This window comes from Dipodomys merriami, unplaced genomic scaffold, assembly GCF_024711535.1.
Source record: "Dipodomys merriami isolate MVZ:Mamm:240054 unplaced genomic scaffold, mDipMer1.0.p SCAF_4, whole genome shotgun sequence".
NCBI lineage: Eukaryota > Metazoa > Chordata > Mammalia > Rodentia > Heteromyidae > Dipodomys > Dipodomys merriami.
The window spans coordinates 9394101-9416955 of record NW_027205603.1 but is presented as its reverse complement, the minus strand read 5'-3'; the positions used below and the strand labels follow the sequence as shown (position 1 = coordinate 9416955).

Sequence of the window (22855 nt, the reverse complement as noted above, 5' to 3'; positions counted from 1 at the left end):
ATGGTTGAGTGTAGTGGCACTTACCTGTCCACCCTAGTGACACAGGGAAGCACAAGTAGGAATATCACAGCTCAGGCTAGCAGAGCAAAAATAGAAACACACACACACATAATCCATACATAACCTCAAAAATAATAAATATACAAAGAAACAAGAAGCATGGCGCAAGTAGTGGTGCACTTGTCTAGCAAGCATAGGCCCTGAGTTCAATCTCCAGAACCACAAGCTAAAAAACAAAAATCCTTTGGTTAATCATGGCTACTAGAATTATAACAGCTTAATTATTATCATTCTTTATAATGGATTCTTTTATATTTCTGTTCCTTAGACTCTTCCATTTTTGATGGAATTCAAATTTAAATTTTTAATTTTCTTACAGTCACAAACAATTTTAACCCCAGCATACCATAATAAACAACACATTAATACAATTTTCTTTCTCTTTCTGCCAGAAGAAATTATGCTATCCAAAAATGACGGAAAGAATAATTTGGTAATGGAATAAATTTGTTATTGTGTGAAATGATAATTATCGCTGAAATTAAAGTTCCTATGATCTGATTCTACAAATAGAAAGGTTTATGTATTTAACAGAGAACAGTTACAAGCCACAAAAAAGAAATTAGTCAAGAATTGATTTTGAAAGAACAGCAATCTTCTCTTCAAGATGTAAGAGAAGAAAGAAATCAGAATACCTAATACAATGTTATATTCTTTTTTTTAATTGTGAAAATACCGTACAGAGGGGTTACAATTACATGAGCAAGGTAATGAGTACATTTCTTATCAAGCATTGTTGCCTCCTCCTTTGTTTCCTTCCCCTTCCCATCCCTTCACATCTTACCTCCGCCCCCCACCCCCCTCCCCCCGCCAAAGTTGTAAAGTTTATTTTTCGACATAACATCTTGTAGATCTCATTGTTGCAATGGGTTCATCTGTATCCCTATTTAAACAATTTGTTTTTTTCCCCTTCCCCTCCCCAAATTATACCAACATCAAATACAGTGAAAACAGGGCTTATACTGTGGGGGAGGGACCAATGTCATATTCTTAAAATGACCTAAGTCAAGTATTGAAATGCCACATCAAGCTGTAGCCACTTATTTATTCATGAGCTTCTTTCATCTCTTAAGAACTTTCTGATGGAGTTTGTCTGTCTGTCTCTGTAATTAAAATTTTCTGTAATTAAAATTAATCTGTTCACAAATGATAATTGTGAAGGAATTTGAGTACAAAGCTCAGCAAAATGTATGATACTCAGTATTTATTATAATCGTTCCCAATGAAGAGAAGAAAACATGTCATTAAATTAGAAACAAACTATTTTAAGATTTGGAAATGTAAATGAAAATACACTAACCAGGAGTGTAAATTAAAGGTGACATGTTAAAAAGGAATCTTGTTTTATTGGTGATATTTATGAACCTGAGCTGATGTCCCAAAAACATGTGGTGAAGAACAGAATAAAATTCTTGCATCTAACATCACGTGTAATGACACACAACTGTAATCCCAACTACTCAAGAGGATAGTGGTGCTAAACTAGCTTGAGTAAAGCTAGGCATGGGTGGCTCACGCCTGTAATCCTAGCTACTCAGGAGGCTGAGATCTGAGGATTGTGGGCGGGCAGGGATAGTAAGGAGAAACAAAGGAGGAGGCAACAATGCTTGATAAGAAATGTACTCATTACCTTGCGCATGTAATTGTAACTCCTCTGTACGGTATTTTCACAATAAAAAACTTATTAATAATAAAAGAAAGAACAGAGTAAAGTGAAAAGACTCAAAGGGGTAAAGCACTTGCTTAGCACGCATGAGGCTCAACATTTAATCTTCAGTGCAGGAGAAAAAAAATCTAGCCTCTTGGAGGAGAAAATGAGGAAAGAAAATTACAATGTCCCTCTTTTTAAGGTAGCCCTTTTCACCGATTTCTCTAATTTTTCAATAACTCTGGAAGCTCTAATAACACAGCTTTTTTAGTGGGGGGGGGAATCAAATCATTTCATTTAGATTCTTCCTAACCTTTCCTTCTTGTCACAGAAGATTTTCTTTTTGCTTGCTCTAAGAAGAGAAATAAGAAACATTTACTTTCCATGTATTCGTTTCTTCCCCTTGGGTTTTCTTGAAGATTGAAAGAAGCTCAAGAAATACCTCAAAAGCAAAAGCCAGAATGTGTGACTTCAAGATTAAAAAAAAAAAAGATGTGAGGTTTTTATGAAATGATATCTTTATTTACTCTATAGGTCAGTCAGTGGACCATGTCTTCCATACTTCCATTTTTTATTTATCCAGCAGCTGTGCGGTAAGAGACCAAACTTTTAATAAATGTGTTCTTCTCCCAAGCAGTGTTTCCAGAATCCTTGCCTGACTTCTTTCTCTGGTTTCTTTCTGGGTGGCCCTATTTTCCCCCAAGAAAAGTGAAGAGCCATAGGTGTCAGTCTTTATGAGTCCTGGTTATCCACAAATAGCCCTTGGGATCAGAGTTCTTCAGAAGGTCCCTGCCATCCTGTGGCTGTGGTGCCAGAAAGAGAGTCTCATCTGGGCAGACAGATGGCAAAACACCCAAGCACATTGCTTCCCCATCCTCAGTCTTAAGTTACCCAGTGAGATTCTAGGAGCCAAGGTTTCTGTGGGTTTGAATTGATCGTAAATTTACAGTATCTCAAACCACACAGCTAGAGAACCAAGGCTATGCAAAGTAACAAGAGAGATAAGAATCCCCTTTGGGAATGTGAATATTAGTGGAAGGTGTATGTAGTTATTTTTTACATCAACCACATGTGTCTATATTACAGAGTAGAATGCTGCAAAATTCTCACAAGAATGATACAAAGTTGTCTATAAGTCTATAGTTGTTGTTGTTGTTGTTGTTATTGTTGTTAAGATAAGACACAACTCTCAAGAAAATATACTGCATAGGGAAATCATAGAATTTGCTTGGAAATGTTAAGAAACCCTTAGGTTGTTGAATGTGTGCTGAAGGCTTTTTTTAAAAATAAAATCTTCATTTATTTATTCTAGCTGTGATATAAGCTCTGTAGTTTTCTAGGAGAAAATATGGGTACATACAAGAAAGGCATATACTTTGCCCCTCTCAAGAAATGCTTAAGACATTTGAGCCATGATATGAACAATGATTTGCATTGAAACATTTGTGTTCAGTCATTACTGTGAAAACCTCCTTGCAGCTTTACCTTTAAACTGGTATGCATGATTTAAACTGGTATGCATGATTTATGCTGGTATGTATGATTTAAGAGTTGTGAGACAACTTGTTTTCTCATTCAGAGAAATTAATATTTAAGAAAATAGACCATCACACACGTTTTTTAAAAAAATAAAGGAAGTATAGATTTTCTTGTATAATATGGTAGATTTTTGTCAGAGTCATATATCTTTATCTGTTGGGCTGTTGGTTTCTGCCAGTATGGTACCATTCAAGCCACAGCTCTACTTCTGACTTTTTGGGTGGTTCACTGGAGATAAGAATCTCACAGACTTTCCTTCTGGGCTGGCTTAGAACTTTGATCCTCAGCCACGTGAGTATCTAGAATTATAGGCATGAGCCACAGTGCCCATATCTTTTTTGAAAAAGCAAGAAAGATAAATGCAAATGCAGGCTGTTCATGAAGTCAGTGCAGATGGTTGATGACTCACCGACAATTGTTGAATTTTCAGTTCTATTTAAAATTTTTAAATTTTCTTTGACCTTCTAACCAAGAAAAAGTATTTAAAGAAATGCTAAGTCCAAGACTGGCAGAGAATGACAGGGAATTCCAAGAGACAAATTTATGAAAAACAGACTATTCTGCAAGAAGGAATGGAGCTAAGATACTTCCTTAGGAGATTGGAACTTTGATTCTTGACCTTGTATAAGAAGACTCACTTGGGACATAAAGAGTCAATTCACTTTTTAACAGTTTATGGGGTGAAAGTTTTCTTCATAACCTTATTTACTAGTCACAAACTAGAAATTTAAAAACCAGAGCCCATGGAAATATTTTATTCGAAAAGTGTCTGTGTTCACAATATGCATAAAATATATTTTTTGTTCGGAGGAAATATGCAGATAATAGCTTCTGGTAGTATTATTGTTTCTCAGATAGTAAAAACAATAGCTTCATGTAAACATGAATATCTTTGGGCAGTGATTTCGGCATTATCTACTAAATGTCTTTAATCTGTTTCTTCCCTTGGATTCCACTTTGAGGGATCTCAAAGTAGAACATAATCCATATTGTTGCATGCATGTCACCCCACATTTCTACTTGCAGCTTATGAAGAAAAACCCTTACTACAGAGTGAAGGAATCTAACATGGTGGTTAAGGCTGGTCATCAGAGTTGGATCCTAGGCTCATAGTCTGAGTGTGCTGTGAAAGCAGCCGATTCATAATGCTGAGCAGATTTCTTTAGGTCTGTATCTCTGTCTCCTCATCTATGATGAAGACAATGCTAATATCTCATAATATGTTCACAAGGGTTCAATGAGGGAATAAGTGGAAATCACCTCTAGAGTAGATTTTATAAATGTTAGCTATTATCATGAATAGGTCCATACTAAGGCCAATTATAATAGGAAGAATTGGGAAAGAGCACATTTTTGGGAAGAGATGACTATGATAGAAGTTTGGTGGTCTGAGTTCTGGTACCTGCCTATGGGCAGAGTCATTAAATTCCTTCACAATATATGTTCAGTCAAATACAGGACTGAGTTTATGCAGGTGTTTATTGCGATGTGGATTTGACTATGAAGTATACAAGATACACTTAGGTCACCTTGTGACCTCACTAAAGGTGGATAACTTAGTGAAAAGTAGAGTATTTTCCCACAATCAAATATAAGAATGCATCAGCAGCTAATTGATTATATGTGATGTATCTTACATTATATGTGCATCACATCATATGAATAATAATTCCCCAAAGATGCCCATGTATTAATAAACTCAAAATCCTATCCTATCCTTATATGGCAGAAGGAAGTCTGCAGACTTTGGCATATAGAAAGTATCCTACGCTATTCAGTTGAATTCAGTGTTGGCACAAGGGGCCTTATAGGAAGGAGGCAGAGCTGTTTGAGGTAGTAGAAGAAAATGAGATGGCAGAAACAGACTTGAAATGATATAAGGAGAGACCACAAGCCAAGGAATTTAGGTAACCTTAGAAAGTAATGGTGACAAGGAAATAATTCTTTCCTGGAATTCCCTGAAGGAATTAGTCCTGTTGACACATTGCCTGGATAAGGTCATATGTGTTGTTTTAAGCTACTAGACCTTTGGTAACTTGGTGTAGTCATAAAGGATACCTAACACACAATCTCAGGTGGAAAACAGTGGGTTTTTTTTGGTTTGTTTGTTTTTTTAAATTTCTGGACACTCATTAGGCCCTTCTGCTTTCTGAATTACCCCCTTGTCAGCAGATGGTGCAATCAGTATAGAGTTATTGAATGAATAATGAATAAGATGGTTTATAGCCATTTAAGTCAAGTTTACAAAGAGTTCCTAATTGAGCAGGAAGAGGGCATTAAAAAAAGCCAACATCAATTTGCACTGAGGTGAAATCACAGTGATATAAAATGGACAAACATGAAATTATGCATATGAGTCCTCAAAGAAAACTCACTAAAAAATGAACAGTTATTATTTCTGCATTCACCAGTATTTGGAATGACTTTTTCTTTTGCATTTCAGCCTTGTCCTAATTTTCTGTAATCAACAGTGTCACTTTCACAGTGAAAAAACACATCAATTTCATTTTAAAAAAGTAGACCGCCGTGCAACATGAAATATAAATGCAATGTAAACAATATGGCTGTATTCAATCTCCATATTTGCATGCCTATGATTCTAATCTAATTAGTCATTAAGAAAATTCCAAGCTCTGACATCCTAGTTTGTATAGTCATTGTGAGTCTGGGTTGTTTTGTTTGTTTGTTTTGGAGTACCAACATTCATTAGATTTAACAATAGTACGTATCACCTTTTAGAATTCAGATGGGTAACCTTAGCAGAGTGTCACAGAGGGAGTGATTTAACATTTTCAAGCAACTGACTCAAGGGATGGGTGAAAAGCACAGAGGAAAGAAGACAAAGAGCCTGCAGAATGATGCTACTGCAGTTACATGTAGAATACTCATACACACACAATTCTAGATTTCTACAACTATGGTGGGTTGATTTTGGATAAGTCATTTTACTCCTCTGAGCCCCAGTCTCTCTGCTACCAGGAGATGGTAATACATTATCACTAAGATATCACCCCACTTTATCATTCCATAAATACACTGTATGCAAACACACACCAACACATTCCACACACAGGTGGACTTACATCCATGCTTTGATCGTTAAAGCAAAGGGACAGATTCAAAAAGGCCAATGTAAAAGATAAAATATGTCTGCTCTTTTTCCAGACTAGTTTTGTTGTGGTACAAATTTCTGTGAACTAGATTTAGCTAGGTACACAATGTAAATTAGGCAAAGTGCACTATGTAATTTGCTACTAATACCAGCATGATCAGTTAATTCCCAATGTCCTTTGTCACAGAGTCAGGAAATCAACTGCACAGTGTACTAAAAGGCTTCGACATCCCAGGACTCACAGCACCAACAGCAACAGCCTGATGTCTGGCTGAACATTGAGACTTGCAGCTTGTCACTTATCAGCTGTTTGACGAACACATTCACAACCCTGGTGAGATGCTCACTTTCTTCTTTGAAAGTCTTGCCCATGACAAAATTTAATAAAGGCTTTTGGATACTGCAAGGCCTGAGACTATGATGTTAAATGAAGATGCCATTTCTGAAATACATCTTAAACAAAATCCCATTGCATGTTTGAAATGCCCTCAGATATTTATTTCTTCCAGGAAGTATCGATGGAGTTTCTATTTTTTTTTTTTAAAGAAACTTAGGATATTTAATCCAGATTTCAAGGATCTTATGAGTCTTGGAGAGAAAAATAAATCATACACCAACTCACCACTAATGCAAACCAGAAAGGTCAATGTTGGAGAAAGCTATGTGTGTATTATTATGGATAGAGCTGCAGAGAAGAAGAGAGGGAGGAAGGTGTTGGGGCTTGGTTACAGGGATTTTTTTCAGTCTAGGTTTCCCCAGTTCCAACCAGCTAGACATTTAGCTTGCTCTGGTCCCTATGTCTAGCCTCCTATCTGGCATTGGTACCAAATCAATATTCTGCCCATGAAAACACAGCACCAGGTAAACATGGTGCTGTCTCTGAGTTTATGTAAAAGAGTCTGTGTATTTATATAATACACGTACAATTATACTGTGTGTTGAATGGTAACAATGTCTGCCATCTTATTTTTGTCTCTTATTTTGTAGTGAAAATCACGTTCTCCCCTCCCCCTGTATATTCTGTGAAGATTTTGAGAACACACCCATTATATCATATCATGTACACAGTCAACCCTCAATTTAGTATGCGTTCAATTGATTTATAAATTCATTTAAATAACAAATTAAATTAAAAATAAATCTAAATTGATTTAAATCATATCCTTCTGTCCCTGGGAAGTGCTGAATTTCCCTCCAAGGAAAAGGAACAGCTGGTTAACACACTTAGCATTATCCGATAAAAAGAAAGAAAAAAAAAGAGTATGGTTTCCATTTTCTGTTAGCTCTGCATAAAGCAGATAGCTTGTTTCTTTCCAAGCTTCCGAGATAAGGTGACTGAACTCATCCTATGCAAGTAATCTAGCCATCTGTGCATGCAAGCGAAGTGTGTGAGAACGACCAGCTCAACACGGCCTAGGTCATGGGCTACATATTGCATGCAGGTATTGTTTGCTCAGAGGCAGTTCAGCCACGAGCTGCCTTTCCCAGGCTGTCCTGGGCACTCACCTCAATGAAGAAGATGCTGGCTGCGGACGTGGGATGGTGGTACATGTACACTGTCACCAGGATGGCTGCGGCTACAATGAGCACCAGGATAAGGACACCAACGATGAGGCCGGCATGGAGGCTTCCGCTTTTCTTCTCAGCTGCGCTGTCATCTGTGGAGGCTGAGAAACATCCCCGGTGTCAGGACCTTCATATGCAAACTTTTATGTTTGAATTCTCTCATGCAGGGAGATTTATGCTTCTAATATAGAAACCATGAAATTTTTTTTTGCCTTTTGTTTTGTATTTCCCTTTTGACTCTTGCTAGCCATATGATCAATGGGAAAGTTTATTGGGACAATGAAAACTCCATACTGTAAGTTAGTAAAAAAAAATAATAAATGCACATTTTTTGTTTGTGCCTAGACCAGGGTTTGAACTCGGGGCCTAGGCATTGTCGCATAGCTTTTTTACTCAAGGCTAGCACACTACCATATTAGCCATACTTCCACTTTCAGGTTTTTGGTGAAGTGGAGGTAAGGATCTCATGGAATTTTCTTTCCAGTCTGGCTTTCAACCAGATCCCCAGATCTCAGCCACTGAGATAGCTACAAAATTACAAGGATGAGCTACCAGCACCCGGATACAAGCTGTGTTTTAATTTCTGGTTCAAGAAACAAAGTCAGTAGTTTACATTCTACAAATACCTTGAAAATAATCTCAAACATTGTTGTACTCTACAATAACTTCAACTTTGATTTTCCATGTTTTTCTTTTTGTTCCTAGACTGGGACTTAACTCAGTACTGGGATTTAACTCAGTACTGGGATTTAACTAAGTACCTCAGGCTTTGTTCATTGACTGGCACTCTACCATATCAACTGATTCTTGCTTCCAATCCCATAATTGTTTTTCTTTATTGGATTGACACGAACTTTGAAACTTCCTTTCTCATTTTCCTGGGAAAAGTTTAAATGTTATAGGTGATAACAGACATTATTCAGAAAGTGTGCATAAGCTCAGTGCAAGACTTTTGAAATCTTTCCCACAGAATTGTTCTTTAAAAGTGTAGCAGAAGGAAGAACATCTTTACAAGAAAATACAATTAAAAAAATAAAATTATAAAAAACAGAATACGAGATACTCTGCAGGTTACTAAATATACCAAAGAAAATATATTTATTCCATTTTGTTATTTTTGAGAATTGACAATGCTTTAAAATAAAAATTTAAATACAAAAAAGCATAGCAGAGACCAGAAGGTTTCTGTTCCTTATTGCTATTTTTGTTTTCTTTTCCTTTTGTCTTGTTTGTTAGTTTATCCATCTCTGGGAGGGCAATGGAAGGCACAGAAATGGAGGGACAGAGGGTGAACAAATGCAGCAGTCATACTCACTAGACACTATGTTGAAAATGAACTATACAACTTGTGGGCAGGGATGAGAAGGGGAAAACTGAACAGAATCAAGGGAAGGGATGACACTGTGCAAAAAGAAATGTACTCATGTACTTATGACCCTCTGTACATCACCTTTACAATTACAATTTTGCCCGCGGACACACACACACACACACACACACACACACACACACACACACACACACACACACACACACAAGCAATGTAAGTAAAAAGAAAAAGTATAGTAGGCAGGAGCTCAATGACCCTCAGATTGTTTTATCTCCATCTACAGGGAGAATTACAACATATAAAAATATTCCACTGTGCCACGGCTGGCTAGCTATCTTTCTCCAACTTGTACTGAGATGTTTGCTCCTCTAACATACATTCTCAGATTTAGGAAAAGGGGAGATTTAATTTCTAAAACTAGCAACTATTGAACTCCAAGGCAACCAACCAAATAAAACCCATCTCTAAAGTTTTTTCTTATTATAAGATTCTGTAATCTTTGATGATTGCCCAGGCACTAAAAAATCTTAAATTATGTGTAGCAGGTAACTGTATCTTAGTGTATCATCAGATTGGTATTTTGGAATCGCTGGCCAATTCCTTAAGATACACCAAAGTTCCACAATAGTGCTCCTGAGTTTATTAACAATTCACCTCTTTGTTACTCCTTGTTATTTTTCTCCTTTGCCTTCAGGGTTTAATGTTTTATGTCCATTTAACCTTATTTGCTAAATAATTTACTTAAGTTTTTGTTAAAAAAAAACTATCCTAGTGAGTGGTCAGATAAAGCAAAACAAACCATGATTCCCCAGATTTGGTTTTGTTTTGGTTTTTGGTGGGCTTGAACTATTTTTATTTATTTGTTTGTTTGTTTTTGTTATTTTATTCAGGGCCTGGGTGCTATATCTGGGCTTTTTTTTTTTGGTGGGGGGGGACTAGTACTTACCACTTGAGCCACACATTCACATCTGGCTTTTTGATGGTGAATTGGAGATAAGAGTCTGATGACTGTGCCTAGGCTGGCTTCCAACTGAGATCCTCAGATCTCAGCCTGCTGAGTAGCTGGAATTACAGGTGTGAGCCACCAGTGCTTGGTTGATTTCCCATTTCTTTATACTTATCCTTTATACCTATACCTATACCTATATACCTGTATCTAAATCCTTTATACCTATATCTATCCTTTAGATGGCTGTTGTTAAACCTAATTTTTGAAACCCTGAAGCTTTCCCATTCATAATAGAACCTCAATAATGAAAGAATATTAAATTTAAAGAGTAGTTCACAATATAAAAATTGACTTATAATGTGTCAGGTTTATGTGTGTTGCTTTATAAATATCGTCAGCAGCCCTAAAAGGTAGACCTTATTTTCATTCCCTTTACTGTATAGAGTAACAGAAGCATAGGGAAATTCTAAACTGTGCTAAGATTATAAGGGCCTTAAGTTAGATCTCACTGGGCTCAGACACAGGGTGGCCTCAGCATCTAAACTCTGAACCTCTGATCAATGTATCTCCAATTAACACTGCGAACTTTGTACTGCTGTTTCTGCTTCTTCCATGTCTTGAGTTCTGGCAGAGAATTCCAAAAGGAACCTGATACTTTCTAGTGAAGAAAAATTCATTTAAAAGGCAGCTAAAGAATTAGCCTGGTGTTCCAAGAGGGCAGAGGCTGAGTTCTTGACATATCTTCAGTACTAGAGCTTATTCAAATGGGTTACAGCTATTGGAATGACCAGTTCTCTATAAACATTAAATGAGGTTATAATAAATGACCTCATTTGCTCTGTCTTCAGTAACTTTTTGCCTCTTCAGTATGAACAATAGCAATTCATTACTCAATCGGGTTCCTCAGAGAACTCAACAGTTAATACATACAGACTTCTCAGGACACTGTTTGGCATTTAATAAGCACTTAACTAATGCTAATATATTATTCTTATTCATTATTATATTTTTATAAGAATCAGATTGAGGCAAATCACAGTGTCAGATTCATGACGCCATATAAAACTATGTTTTTGCCCTTAATGTATTTTGATTTTAAAACTCTGACATCATTACTAAGTGTGTTGTGTGATTACACCATATTGGTTTGCATGTGTGTGTGTGTGTGTTTGTGTGTGTGTGTGTGCTTAGCTTTATAAATATGACATTTATTATTGGAGGAAAAAGATTAATTTAAAATGTTGTTTTGGAGAAAAGTGTAATAAAAATCTCTACATGAGTCAAAAGGAAACTTTGAATGTTGCTTTGGATACATGTATAATTCCATTCATCCCTTCTACCAGCTCTTCCTCTGGTCCTACATCCTCACCATCTCTTCTCCATCTTCATCATTCTCCATCTCTCTTCATTCACTCTTGCTCTCTTTCTTTATCTATTTCTCATCATTGGTTTTCCTCCTTTTATTGGTCAGTTTATCCACTGACCAAAATCCATCCATCCATCCATCTATCCATCCATCCATCCATCCATCCTTCCAGAGTACAATGAACAGAGGTAGTCAGCCTCACCTAGTTCCTGTATTTTGTCATAAATATTTACTCCCACTATTATTTCTTATTATTACTCCCACTATTATTACTCCCACTTATTATCCTACTATTATTACTTATTACTTATAATGTCTTACTTATTTTATTTCCCCTTAAAAACTTTTCTGTTCATCAATGTTTTAGATGTTAAGACTTCAGGTCATGTTTAATGAAAATTTTGCAGAGTTTAGTTGGTTGTTAACCAATTAAAATTTTTTGTATGATGATAACTTTAGTAAAACAAAAATGTTGTGGATTCACAAATACTACTAACCAGTAGACAAATACTCAGCTGTGTTTTACATGACTTTATGATGAGTTGTAACTTGAACAAACCATTTCTGGAAAGATATTAACAAAATGAATCCTAAAACAGTATCAAGGTTGTTAATGGTTATTTAAAAATATCCCAAGTGATCATCTAAATGATGTGGCCAGAACTGCACACATCATTTTGGAGAACAAATTTCTCTATCTCTGTATTACTTAACCTTTTCTTTTTTTTGCCGCTGCAATAATTCTAAATTAGTGATTTTTTTTTGGTACAGCACAAGCACTTCACCTCTAGCTGCTTTCTAAGGATGTTAGAAATCCAGAAATCCGGGAAACAGGAATTATGGTGTTATATTGAAAGTTGTTCAATCAGAAGATATAATAAGCATGGTCTTGATGAGCTTTAATTTCAACTTCTTTCACCATTTGATTTCCAGATTAATATCACTCACCAATTAAATGCAGTACTCTTTGCATATTTATAGGTTTGCATGGACAACATGCAAGGGATTTGGGTGCTAAAAATTATGAGCATGACAAACACAGAATTGAAATCTTAAAAAAATATAAGAAAAATTAGTAATTTCAGTAATTACAGTTCTGTCCATTTACCTGAAGGGCAGAGAGTGCAAATCAATTAATCTTACTCCCTCAGAAAATACATTAAATCATGATATCAATTTTGGAAACAGTCAGTCCTACTCTTGACTGAGTGTTCCTTCCAATTGGTAGATGAAAGTGGATCCAAGAAAACTCTGAGGAGTGAGGGTAATAATCAGATCTGGTCAGAAGGCAATAGGATTGAGGCTCTAACACCTATTCTATTTTTAGAAGTGTCTCTGCTCTTCCATTTACGTCCAAAAGCAAACAAATAGAAACAGCTATTCTTCCATCACACACAGAATTCATATCTTTAATCTTTACCCTAAAGTTATGGGCTCCAATTAGAAGGATTAAGGATAAAAGGAAGTAACATACCATAAACTCAAATCCCTTGGGCAAAAAGGCAGAGAAAAAATATTTTTAAAAGATTACAAAGTATCAGCTTATTTACTTATTTATTTAGTTCAGGTCCTGGTGCTTTTACTCAGGGCTTGTGCCCTGAGTTTCTTTTGCTTGACTCTAGAACTCTACCACTTGAATCACAGTTCTAGTTCAGGCTTTTCTGGCTTTAAATCATGATCCTCAGATCTTAGCCTTTTGAGTAGCTAGGATTACAGGTATGAGCCATTGGAGCCCAGCTATTTATTTCTTATTGGGTGGTTTGAACTCAGGGCCTTGCATTTGCTTAGCATTTTCCCTATCACTTGAGCCACCACACTTTCAATTCTTTTTATCTTTTTCAGTTAGGATTTCACTGACTTTGAGCTTGAGTGGGCTTAAACTACAATTCTCCCAATCTCTGCCTTTTGAGGAATAGGATTACAGACATGAACTCACATGCATGACCCAAGACATAACTTAAAACATAAATGAAGTGCAAAAAGGTTAATAAGATAAAAAATGATATGCCTTTTATATTATTATTGTATATGTAGTTTTTGGTAGCTTTTAATATTTTTTTAAATTTATAATATTTTATGAAACAAACTTAATATTTACCCAGAGAGAAGACTGTAAGAATGTTCACATCTACTACAGTTGGATAATATTTAGTTGTCATACAGCAAAAGCAGATTTATCAAAGGCACTAAGCATGCAGTATAAACATTTAAGACCTTAAATAAATGTGCCTTACTTGCTCTATTCTATGAAAAATTTATGACTAAATAACTTAGTAAGAAGAGAGTTGAAAGAAATAAGCAGAGAAGAGAAGTACAAACAAAGAAAGTTAATGTGATTCTTTAAGGTGCTGCACTGAATTCTAAAATTCATTTTCTCCTTATTTTATGATTTTTTCCAAGGTTTACGTATTTGTAACATGTAAACACACTTCTAAATGCTGAATAAAGTTTATTCTTTAATATGATAAAATTTTAATACATTGCTAAAAAGATCTGAATTTCCTTTAAAAATTAACTAATGATTATAGTCCAATAGCAAGGCAAAAGTAAAACAGAAGTGTTCATTGTCTGAAATTTTATTCACTTTAGAACTATCTCTTTTCCTGGCCCAAAAATGAAATACTTCAGCCCATAAATTCCATATTGTATTAGTATCTTTAGGGGACTAAAGGCTTGATGAATTGGACAAAGTCTAGTACAAATTTCCTCAGAATCCATAAATCTTACCCAGATGATGCCAAAGTGTTCTTTTCTTAAGTTTCAGAATGAAGTTGAACTATAAATACTTAAAATGTTAGTGTTCCCTTTTGGATTAAAAACATAGAGTCAATCATACAATTTCCCTGTGGAATATTACCTCATTCATTTATAGGCTAAAGCATGTAATGGAAGAAAACCATGTGATAAAAAATTTAACCAAATCGATTCTCCTTTGGAAATTTCCCTTGTTACTGATCTGATTTTGTAGCTTGTGTACTTTCTCCATTTACACTTTTATTTTATATGCCCACAAGCACGATCTTGACTGTATTCTGTTTTTTCATAATTGTCTTTGCTTTTTATGTGTCCTGGTATTATTTTTTCCTGAGTGTTAATCAATCTGTCAGATTTCCCAGGTAGTGTGATGTCTTGAAATTACCATAGAAGGTATATGTCCATTTCATAATCTACATGACAGTGACAATTCACCTATAATTTACATTATGACATTGCCATTGGAGAGATTTGGGTAAGAATTCTATGAAAAGATACGAAAATAAGTACATAAAACACATGTAAGTGCATTATGTGCCATAAGAACAATATTTGGTAAAGGCAGCTGGATCACTTATCATCTATTATTACCTATATATCAAATATCTATCTCCATTATCTATCCATATACTTATCAAGCTAGTTATCCATCTTCTATGTATGTATCTATCATCTATCTGTCATCTTTCTCTCTCTCTCTCTCTCTCTCTCTCCCTACCTATCTACCTATCTATCTTTCTGTGGTGTACGCCACTACAGGCAACTGTAAGTTTTCATTCCAGAAATTTAAAATGTTCTACGGCTTAGAGGATGGCAATTATTTTTGAACAACAACAATCCTTTAAACCCTTATCTTTGAAAAATAAAGCTAAATAAAATTTCCGTGAAATTGTGTTCAAAGAGACTTTTGATTTCATCAGAATGAGAGATAGGGAACAGCAGTCATCACATGGTAGTCTGCTTCTACTGAAGACCTTATCATGGAAGAGAGAATAGAATTGTAGAGTTTATAGCTACTTGAAGACCAAAATAATTCCTTAGAACAATCTACCATAACTTTTCATTTCTTACATGTGTATGTGTTTCTCTTTGTAATCATCTATTTATATCTCTAATATTTATGGCTATCTATGTATCTACATTTAAAGAATTTCCTAGCTTTTACATTTTCCATATTAGCTTTCCATACCAAGTTTTTTCTTTGTTAATATATTCATATACATTTATTTAAAGTCTTATTTGACAAATTCACAGATATGCAATCCTAGTATCTAAATTTGGGGGGAGGGCAAATATTAAATGGAAGAATTCATAGAGTAGTGACTTCTTTTGTCCCCTGCCAAGCTCTAGTATAATTAAGAATGTTATGATTTTAACTTCAGAAAAAAAATGTGTGCCGTTTTCCTCAAGACTGCATGTTAATTGTGGGACCAAAGTGAATTGACCAGGTATTTCCAAGCTTTAGGAATTCAGATTAGAGTGATTACTCACAATATTTAATTCCACTCATTCTTGAATGAAGTCATTTACATTAAATCTGAATATTTTAAATTGTGGAATGGCAACTTTGTTGTACAGCTAAAGATAATAAAAATATAATTTAAAATAAACAAGTAAATAATCTGTTTAGAAATGTACCCATTTCTAAACCACTTTGCCAATATACAGCCTTCGAGGCTTCTAAGAATAGCATCAGAAGCTCACAATGTCCACACTAAAGGGAAAAACACCTACAAAATCTTGTCTTCTTTTCTATCAAATCTACTAGTAGCAATGCCCATCTATTATAAAGGCTGTGAAGGCATCAGGCTTATTATTTACTTGGCACTGTGACTATGATATAATAATTACTTCATGAAATATTTGCTGTTAGTGCTACTGATACTAATTGCTATTCCACACATTACTGCACTAGATCGATTCTATTAGTGTTGTTGTCCATACTGTTATTAATACTAATGATTATTCTATTGATTGCTCCCTCATATCTCTCAATGATGACTCCACCACCAGGGCCAGAATCCAGTCCCTCACTAGAGCTGAGTAAGAGCAAGAACATTTCAGTGAATACATTTTTTCAATCAAAAGATCAAGGTCATTTTCATATATTCTTGCTCTGCTACCCTGGCCCAAGGGAAACCTGCTATCCCAGCCAGAAGCTAAGAGTCTGAACACATTTTTTTCCATTGGCACAACAGAAAGTGCCGTTGCTGAGGTTCAGGTGGATCTCCAAATAAAATCAAGTCCTCGTGGATATTAGTTAGCATCTGAGTTGGGTAACTACAGGATACTAAGCCAACAATCTCAAGTTCATGAACTTCTGAGTCTCCTAAGAAAGCATGGATTTATTTTGTGGCTTGAGAGAAAGGACATGTGTGCCTCAGGATTGAAACCCTAGTTCTCCATGTGCTTAATAACTATAACTGTAAGATCTTTCTGTAAACTGCTGTGGTGTGATATCTACTATTGTGCCAACTCCTGCAAGAAGGATAAGGAACATTCCACATGTATGAGGTATGTATCTCAAGTTCTCAGAATCTAATGGGGAGAAAAGTCCAAAACAAAACAACAACAACAAATCCCCCAAACAAAGCAAAACAGAACAGAACAAAAGCCAGCTTGCTAGATTCTGGGATTTCATTTTAAAACTTATATTAGTTTTGCAGGGTATTTGTACAGCTTACAGTTTGAATGGATACAGGCAGAACAGGGCTTGGCTTGTGCCTTTAACAGGGATAGAATCAGTTAACTTGCTTGCAGAGATATTCTAAAACTGAGCATATGCATTGCTTGCTCCTAAGGCTCTGGAACACCAGGCCTTTGAAAGCTTGCACTTCTGCACTATATGTAGGCTAGAATATGGCATAGATTTAACCCAAAGGTGAGAACCAGACCTATCAAATCAGTTATTGAGTCAGTTTCACAAAAGAGGCACAGTGGAGGGGCAGAAAACAGTTGTGGGGTTCCAAGGGTATTAGTTTCCCAGTGTTGGGAGAAAGGATCAGGATGACAACATGGATCCTTCTGGCTTCATAATTATGATTAGGTACAGTTGGTGCTGTCTGTGTTTGTTGACATATAGGGTAGCTTTCAGAGTAGACTGGTCAGTGGATGAATATGTAGCCAACATGGCTACATTCAAAAGCAGTCCTTCCTAGGGTGATGGGCTCCTACATTCTTTATACACCAAGGGATTCTGGGTAAATGATCTGAGTCCCTGGGCTTCTAATACTCCCCTGTATGAAATGAGATGACAACAGAACTTTCATCATAGGGTGCTGTGAAGACTAATGAGGTCAGCATGCTAAATCCCTAGAACACTGGTATATAGTTGATAGTCCAATCATTTGCCAGATGAAATTTTCATTATTCATAACTACATGGGAAGGTTTGATGAATAAAAAAACTAAAGCAAAAATTTGAACCACATAATCAGAAGTGTCAGATTTTATACCTACTAATTGAAGAGGCTGGTTTATTAAGAAAAAGCTCTTGTAATTTAGCAGAGAATTTTAAAAAGCAAGGAATAAGTTATGTATGAGGATTATTTAAAAGTTATATTGAGTTTTTGAGAACCACACAGGATGTCTCTTTTTTTAAAAAAAAAGTTAAGGTAAAATCTGCATCCTTGAAATGCATGAATCATCAGTGTACAATGTAACAAAATTTAATAACTGTATCTAGCCAGTTATTAAATAGTCACCATCCAAATCAAGATGTGGACTACTTTTATCTCCCTAAAAAGTTTCCTTGTCTTGCTACACATCAGATTAAGATAATAGGGGAGAATTAATAGACTTTGAACTCAAGGCTTGAACTTGCTAAACAGCCGTTCTACCACTTGAGCCAAGCTCCTGCTCTTTATGGTTTTGTTACTTCAAAATAGGGTCTGGCATTTTCTCCTGTCCTAGTCTGGGCTACAATTATTTTTTTTTATTGTGAAAATACTGTACAGAGGGGTTACAATTACATGGGCAAGATAATGAGTACATTCCTTATCAAGCATTGTAGCCTCCTCTTTTGTTTCCCCTTCCCATCCCTTAGCATCCACCAAATCCTCCTCCTCCCTCTCCCCCTCACCAAAATTGTAAAGTTCGTTTTTCACCATAATGACTTGTACATCTCATTGTTGCAATGGGTCCACCTGTATCCCTAGTTAAATGATTTGTTTTTTCCCTTCCCCTCCACAAATTATACCACATCAAATACAGTGAAAGCAGGGGTTATACCATGGGGGAGGGACATACAAAGCAACAAAGAAATAATCTTATAAATATGTTAGAAACAATCGCATGAAAGAAAAAACATTTGAATACATACCTTAGGGTTCATTTCCCTAACATCAACTTATCTGACCTTTTCTGCTTGACTCAGACATATACTAGTTAGTGCAAATAAGGGAAACCATGGGACCTATGTTTCTTTGGGCCTGGCTTACTTCACTTAATAGAATTTTTTCCAAGTTTTTCCATTTCCTAACAAATGGGGCAATGTCATTCTTTCTGATAGAGGCACAGAATTCCATTGTGTATATATACCACATTTTCTTGATCCATTCATCTACTGAGGGACATCTGGGTTGGTTCCATATCTTAGCTATGATAAATAATGCTGCAATAAACATAGTTGTGCTGATAGCTTTAATGTGGTCTTGTTTGTGATCATTTGGGTAGATGCCCAAAAGTGGGATGTCTGGGTCATAGGGGAGCTCTATGTGGAGTCTTTTGAGGAACCTCCATACTACTTTCCAAAGTGGTTGAACGAGTTTACACTCCCACCAACAATGCAGTAAGGTTCCTTTCTGTCCACATCGCCTCTAGCATCTGTTGATATTAGAGTTCTTGATTATAGCCATTCTAACTGGAGTGAGGTGGTATCTCAGTGTTGTTTTGATTTGCATTTCTTTTATGGCTAGAGAGGCTGAGCATTTCTTCATGTGTCTATTGGCCATCCTTCTTTCTTCTTCAGAGAAGTTTCTCTTTAAGTCTTTAGCCCACTTATTTATTGGGCAGTTGTTTTTTTGAGAATTTGTTGTTGGGGGATTTAATTTTTTGAGTTCCAGGTATATTTTAGATATGAGACCCTTGTCGGTTGTATGGCTAGTGAAGATCTTCTCCAAGGCTATTTACAAATTCAATGTGATACCTATCAATATTCCAACCTCATTCTCCAAGGAAATAGAAGAGGCAATCCAAAAATTCATATGAAACTATAAAAGACCCAGAAGAGCAAAACCGATCCTCAACAGAAAGAACAGTGCTGGAGGAATATCAATACCAAATTTCAAACTCTACTACAAAGCCATAGTAATCAAAACAGGTTGGTACTGGCACAAGAACAGACCTCAGGACCAATGGAATAGAATTGAAAACCCAGAAATGAACCCTCAGACTTATAGCCATCTAATCTTCGATAAGGGAGCTAAAAAAATAGAATGGAAGAAAGACAACCACTTCAGTAAATGGTGCTGGCAAAACTGGTTAACTACTTGTAGAAAACGAAAGCTAGATCCTTATATATCACCGTGCACCAGAATCAACTCCAAATGGATCAAAGACCTTGGAGTCAAAGCAGACACTCTGAAAACATTACAGGATGGAATAGGGGAAACCCGAGGTCTCCTTGGCACAGGCCTAAGTTTTCTTAATAGAGACCCAGAAACACAAGAAATCAAAGAAAGGCTGGACAAATGTGATTGCATGAAGCTGCAGAGCTTCTGCATGGCAAAGGACATAGCTAGCAAGATCAATAGAAAGCCCACGGACTGGGCAATGATTCTTCTGTTTATACTTGCTGCATAGCTGGGATGACCAGCGTGGATCACTGCCCAAATTTTTAAAATTATATTTCTATTATATTTATGTAGTTGTACACAGGACTGTGCCCTGCTTTTTTGTTGGTGGAGAGGGTCTCTTGCAAAGTTTCTGTCTGGAATGGCCTCCAACTGTGATCATGCCAATTTCTGCCTCCCAAATAATTGAAATTACAAGTGTGAGTCATAGCACCCAGACTTGTGCTGACTTCTATTATTGTAAATTAGTTTTGCTCTTAAATGATTTTCATAGAAATTGAATCACACTACAGGTACTTTTATGGATGTGTCTAGACTCTTGCTTTCATTCTGTTCCCTTGTTGCATTGACTATGTTCTAATTTTCCTATATTTTCTTTTATTCATGTATTATTTCATTTTGTTCACGTTTGGCATATTTGGGAATTTTCTAGATATTGTATTTTCTCACCGCTTCTTTAAGTATAATTGGTCAAAAGTGTACATTTTCTATGTGCAATAGTTTTTTACATGAATATGTTGTGAAATTATTAAATCAAACAAATGTCTAGCCTCTCAAATAATTATCATTTGTTGTTGTGATGAGAATAGTTATCAACTGATAGCATAGTTTTATGGATCCTCATTTGATTCTTTTGTTGACAAAAATGTAAATATAGTCCACATGACTTTAATCTTTTGAAATCGATTATGTCTTTATGGCTCAGAATTTGGTGAATATTGGTGATCATTTCTAATATATTTGGAGAAAAACCTACAGTTTCTTAGTTGTTGGAAACAGTGCTCTGTATCATTCACATTTAAGGTACTTGACAATGTAGTTTCAATCTATATCCTTTCTTTTTTCTCCATGTCTCTGGCTAATGTTTACAAATTATAAAAATTTTCCTGATAGACTGACCTTTCTGGAATGCTCATATTTTGCTCCATATCTTTGTTCATATGCTTTGTCTTTAAACCTACCTTATACTTATATTTCTCCACTCAATTTTTTTTTTGGGGTCCAGTCATGGGGCCTGAACTCTGGGCCTGGGTGCTGTCCCTCAACTCTGCAGCTCAAGGTTAGTGCTCTACCACTTGAGCCACAGTGCCACTTCCGGCTTTTTTCTTTTTGCTTATGTGGTGCTAAGGAATCAAACCCAGGGCCTTATGCATGCAAGGCAAGCACTCTACCACTGAGCTACCTTCCCAGCCGCTCCACTCAATTTTAAACACATTAAATGTGTCTGAGATCTACTAGAGAAATGTAATGCACACTGCACTTTCTCATTTGGATGATAAGCAGGCATGTCCTGGTCAAAATACTCAAATCCATTGCCTTGGCACAAAATTTGCCTTGTTGCATTTTTATCAAGCGGAACCCCCCCCCATCCATCTAGATAACCTAAAACCCAGTAGCCCCAAGTTCCAAGAGCTTTTACAATCACACAAATCCCATGTCCAATCTGGTATAAGTTACTTAGCTTCTATTTCATTAAGAACATTTCACATGTCTAGTCTCTTTCTGTATTTCTGTTGGCATACCTTTTTATCATTTCAGTTATTATTTTATTATGTATTATTTTAATTATATGTTATTGTATTATTGTTATTCATTTTATTATTACAGATTATTAGTGTAATATATTGACTAAGACTCCTGGACACTGAACTTTCCCTTCCAGTTCCCACAATGCTTTGACAGGACTGCACATATCAACTTTCACAGAACTCCTTTGCCTAAGTGGGTTGTTCCTACTACCTTTGCATTAGCATTCAAACTCCCTTCCCTGGCATCAAAGACCACTAATGTTCCAATCCTTACTTATATCTCTTCTTTGATGCCCAGAATTACTCTCTGTGTACCTTTATCCCATCCAAACACCGTCAGATGTTTCATGCTTCTGAATTTCCATGGATGTTGATTCCTTAACTGAAATACCTTTCTTTTCATCCCCTTTCTATGTCAATCTTACTTTCTAACTCAAACCTTAGATCAATCAGCACAGCAGCTTCTGTACTAGTTCTCGTTTTGGTGAGATGGCTTCTTATCAATTTTCTGAACCTGTCCTGGCACTTTCCTCCCATAGCTAATTGCAGATATACTTGATTATGCTATCCTATCAGGCCATTTACTTCTCCAGAGCAGGCACTGGATGCCTGTGTTCATCTTTCCATATCCACCTATTTATAAACCTTTTAACTACTAATTTAAGAAATGGTTCTTACCCAGGGCATCCACATACTAGGCAAGTGTAGTACTACAGATGAACATTTCTTCTCCCAACCCCAAATCAAATCAGTTCTTCCAAATCACCATGTCATTGAAATGAATGGGGATATATGTATTGTATTAGTTAGAATAAGGCCCTTATAATCACTATACATTTTGCAGTTGTAAATAAGCATGCAACTTTATGTGTGTTTCATCTATTGTGACAAGAGGCACCTTTCATAGGTCTGAGATTATAAAATCCTGTGATCTATAGAAGTTTCTTTTGTCCTCCAGATGAGTCTTGAGCCTAGGTTTTTTGACAGGGACAGCTCAGATAGAAAAGCAACAGGGGTTGAACACTGAACACAACGTAGCTATGGGCCAGAGGGATACATGAAGAGATTCCATTTGTAGCTACTTCCTGGAAGTCACCTATGACTCTCTTAAGAGAGACTCTGCTTTGTTATTTGGTTCTGTGTTCTACTAGCAACAGAAACACTAGTCACAAGTCCTATCAACATAAGTGGGGAAAGTACTGCAATGTGAC

General features: G+C 36.1%; 1 protein-coding gene across 1 annotated transcript in view; it reads right to left on the bottom strand.

Moving 5' to 3' along the window:
• Plxdc2 (plexin domain containing 2) overlaps positions 1 to 22855 on the bottom strand; it is a 391989-nt gene that overhangs the window by 17816 nt on the left and 351318 nt on the right. Inside the window, exon 14 of the mRNA XM_069990475.1 lies at positions 7866 to 8026. Within this exon, the coding sequence (XP_069846576.1) occupies positions 7866 to 8026 (161 nt within the window). The remainder of the gene's footprint in view (positions 1 to 7865; positions 8027 to 22855) is intronic.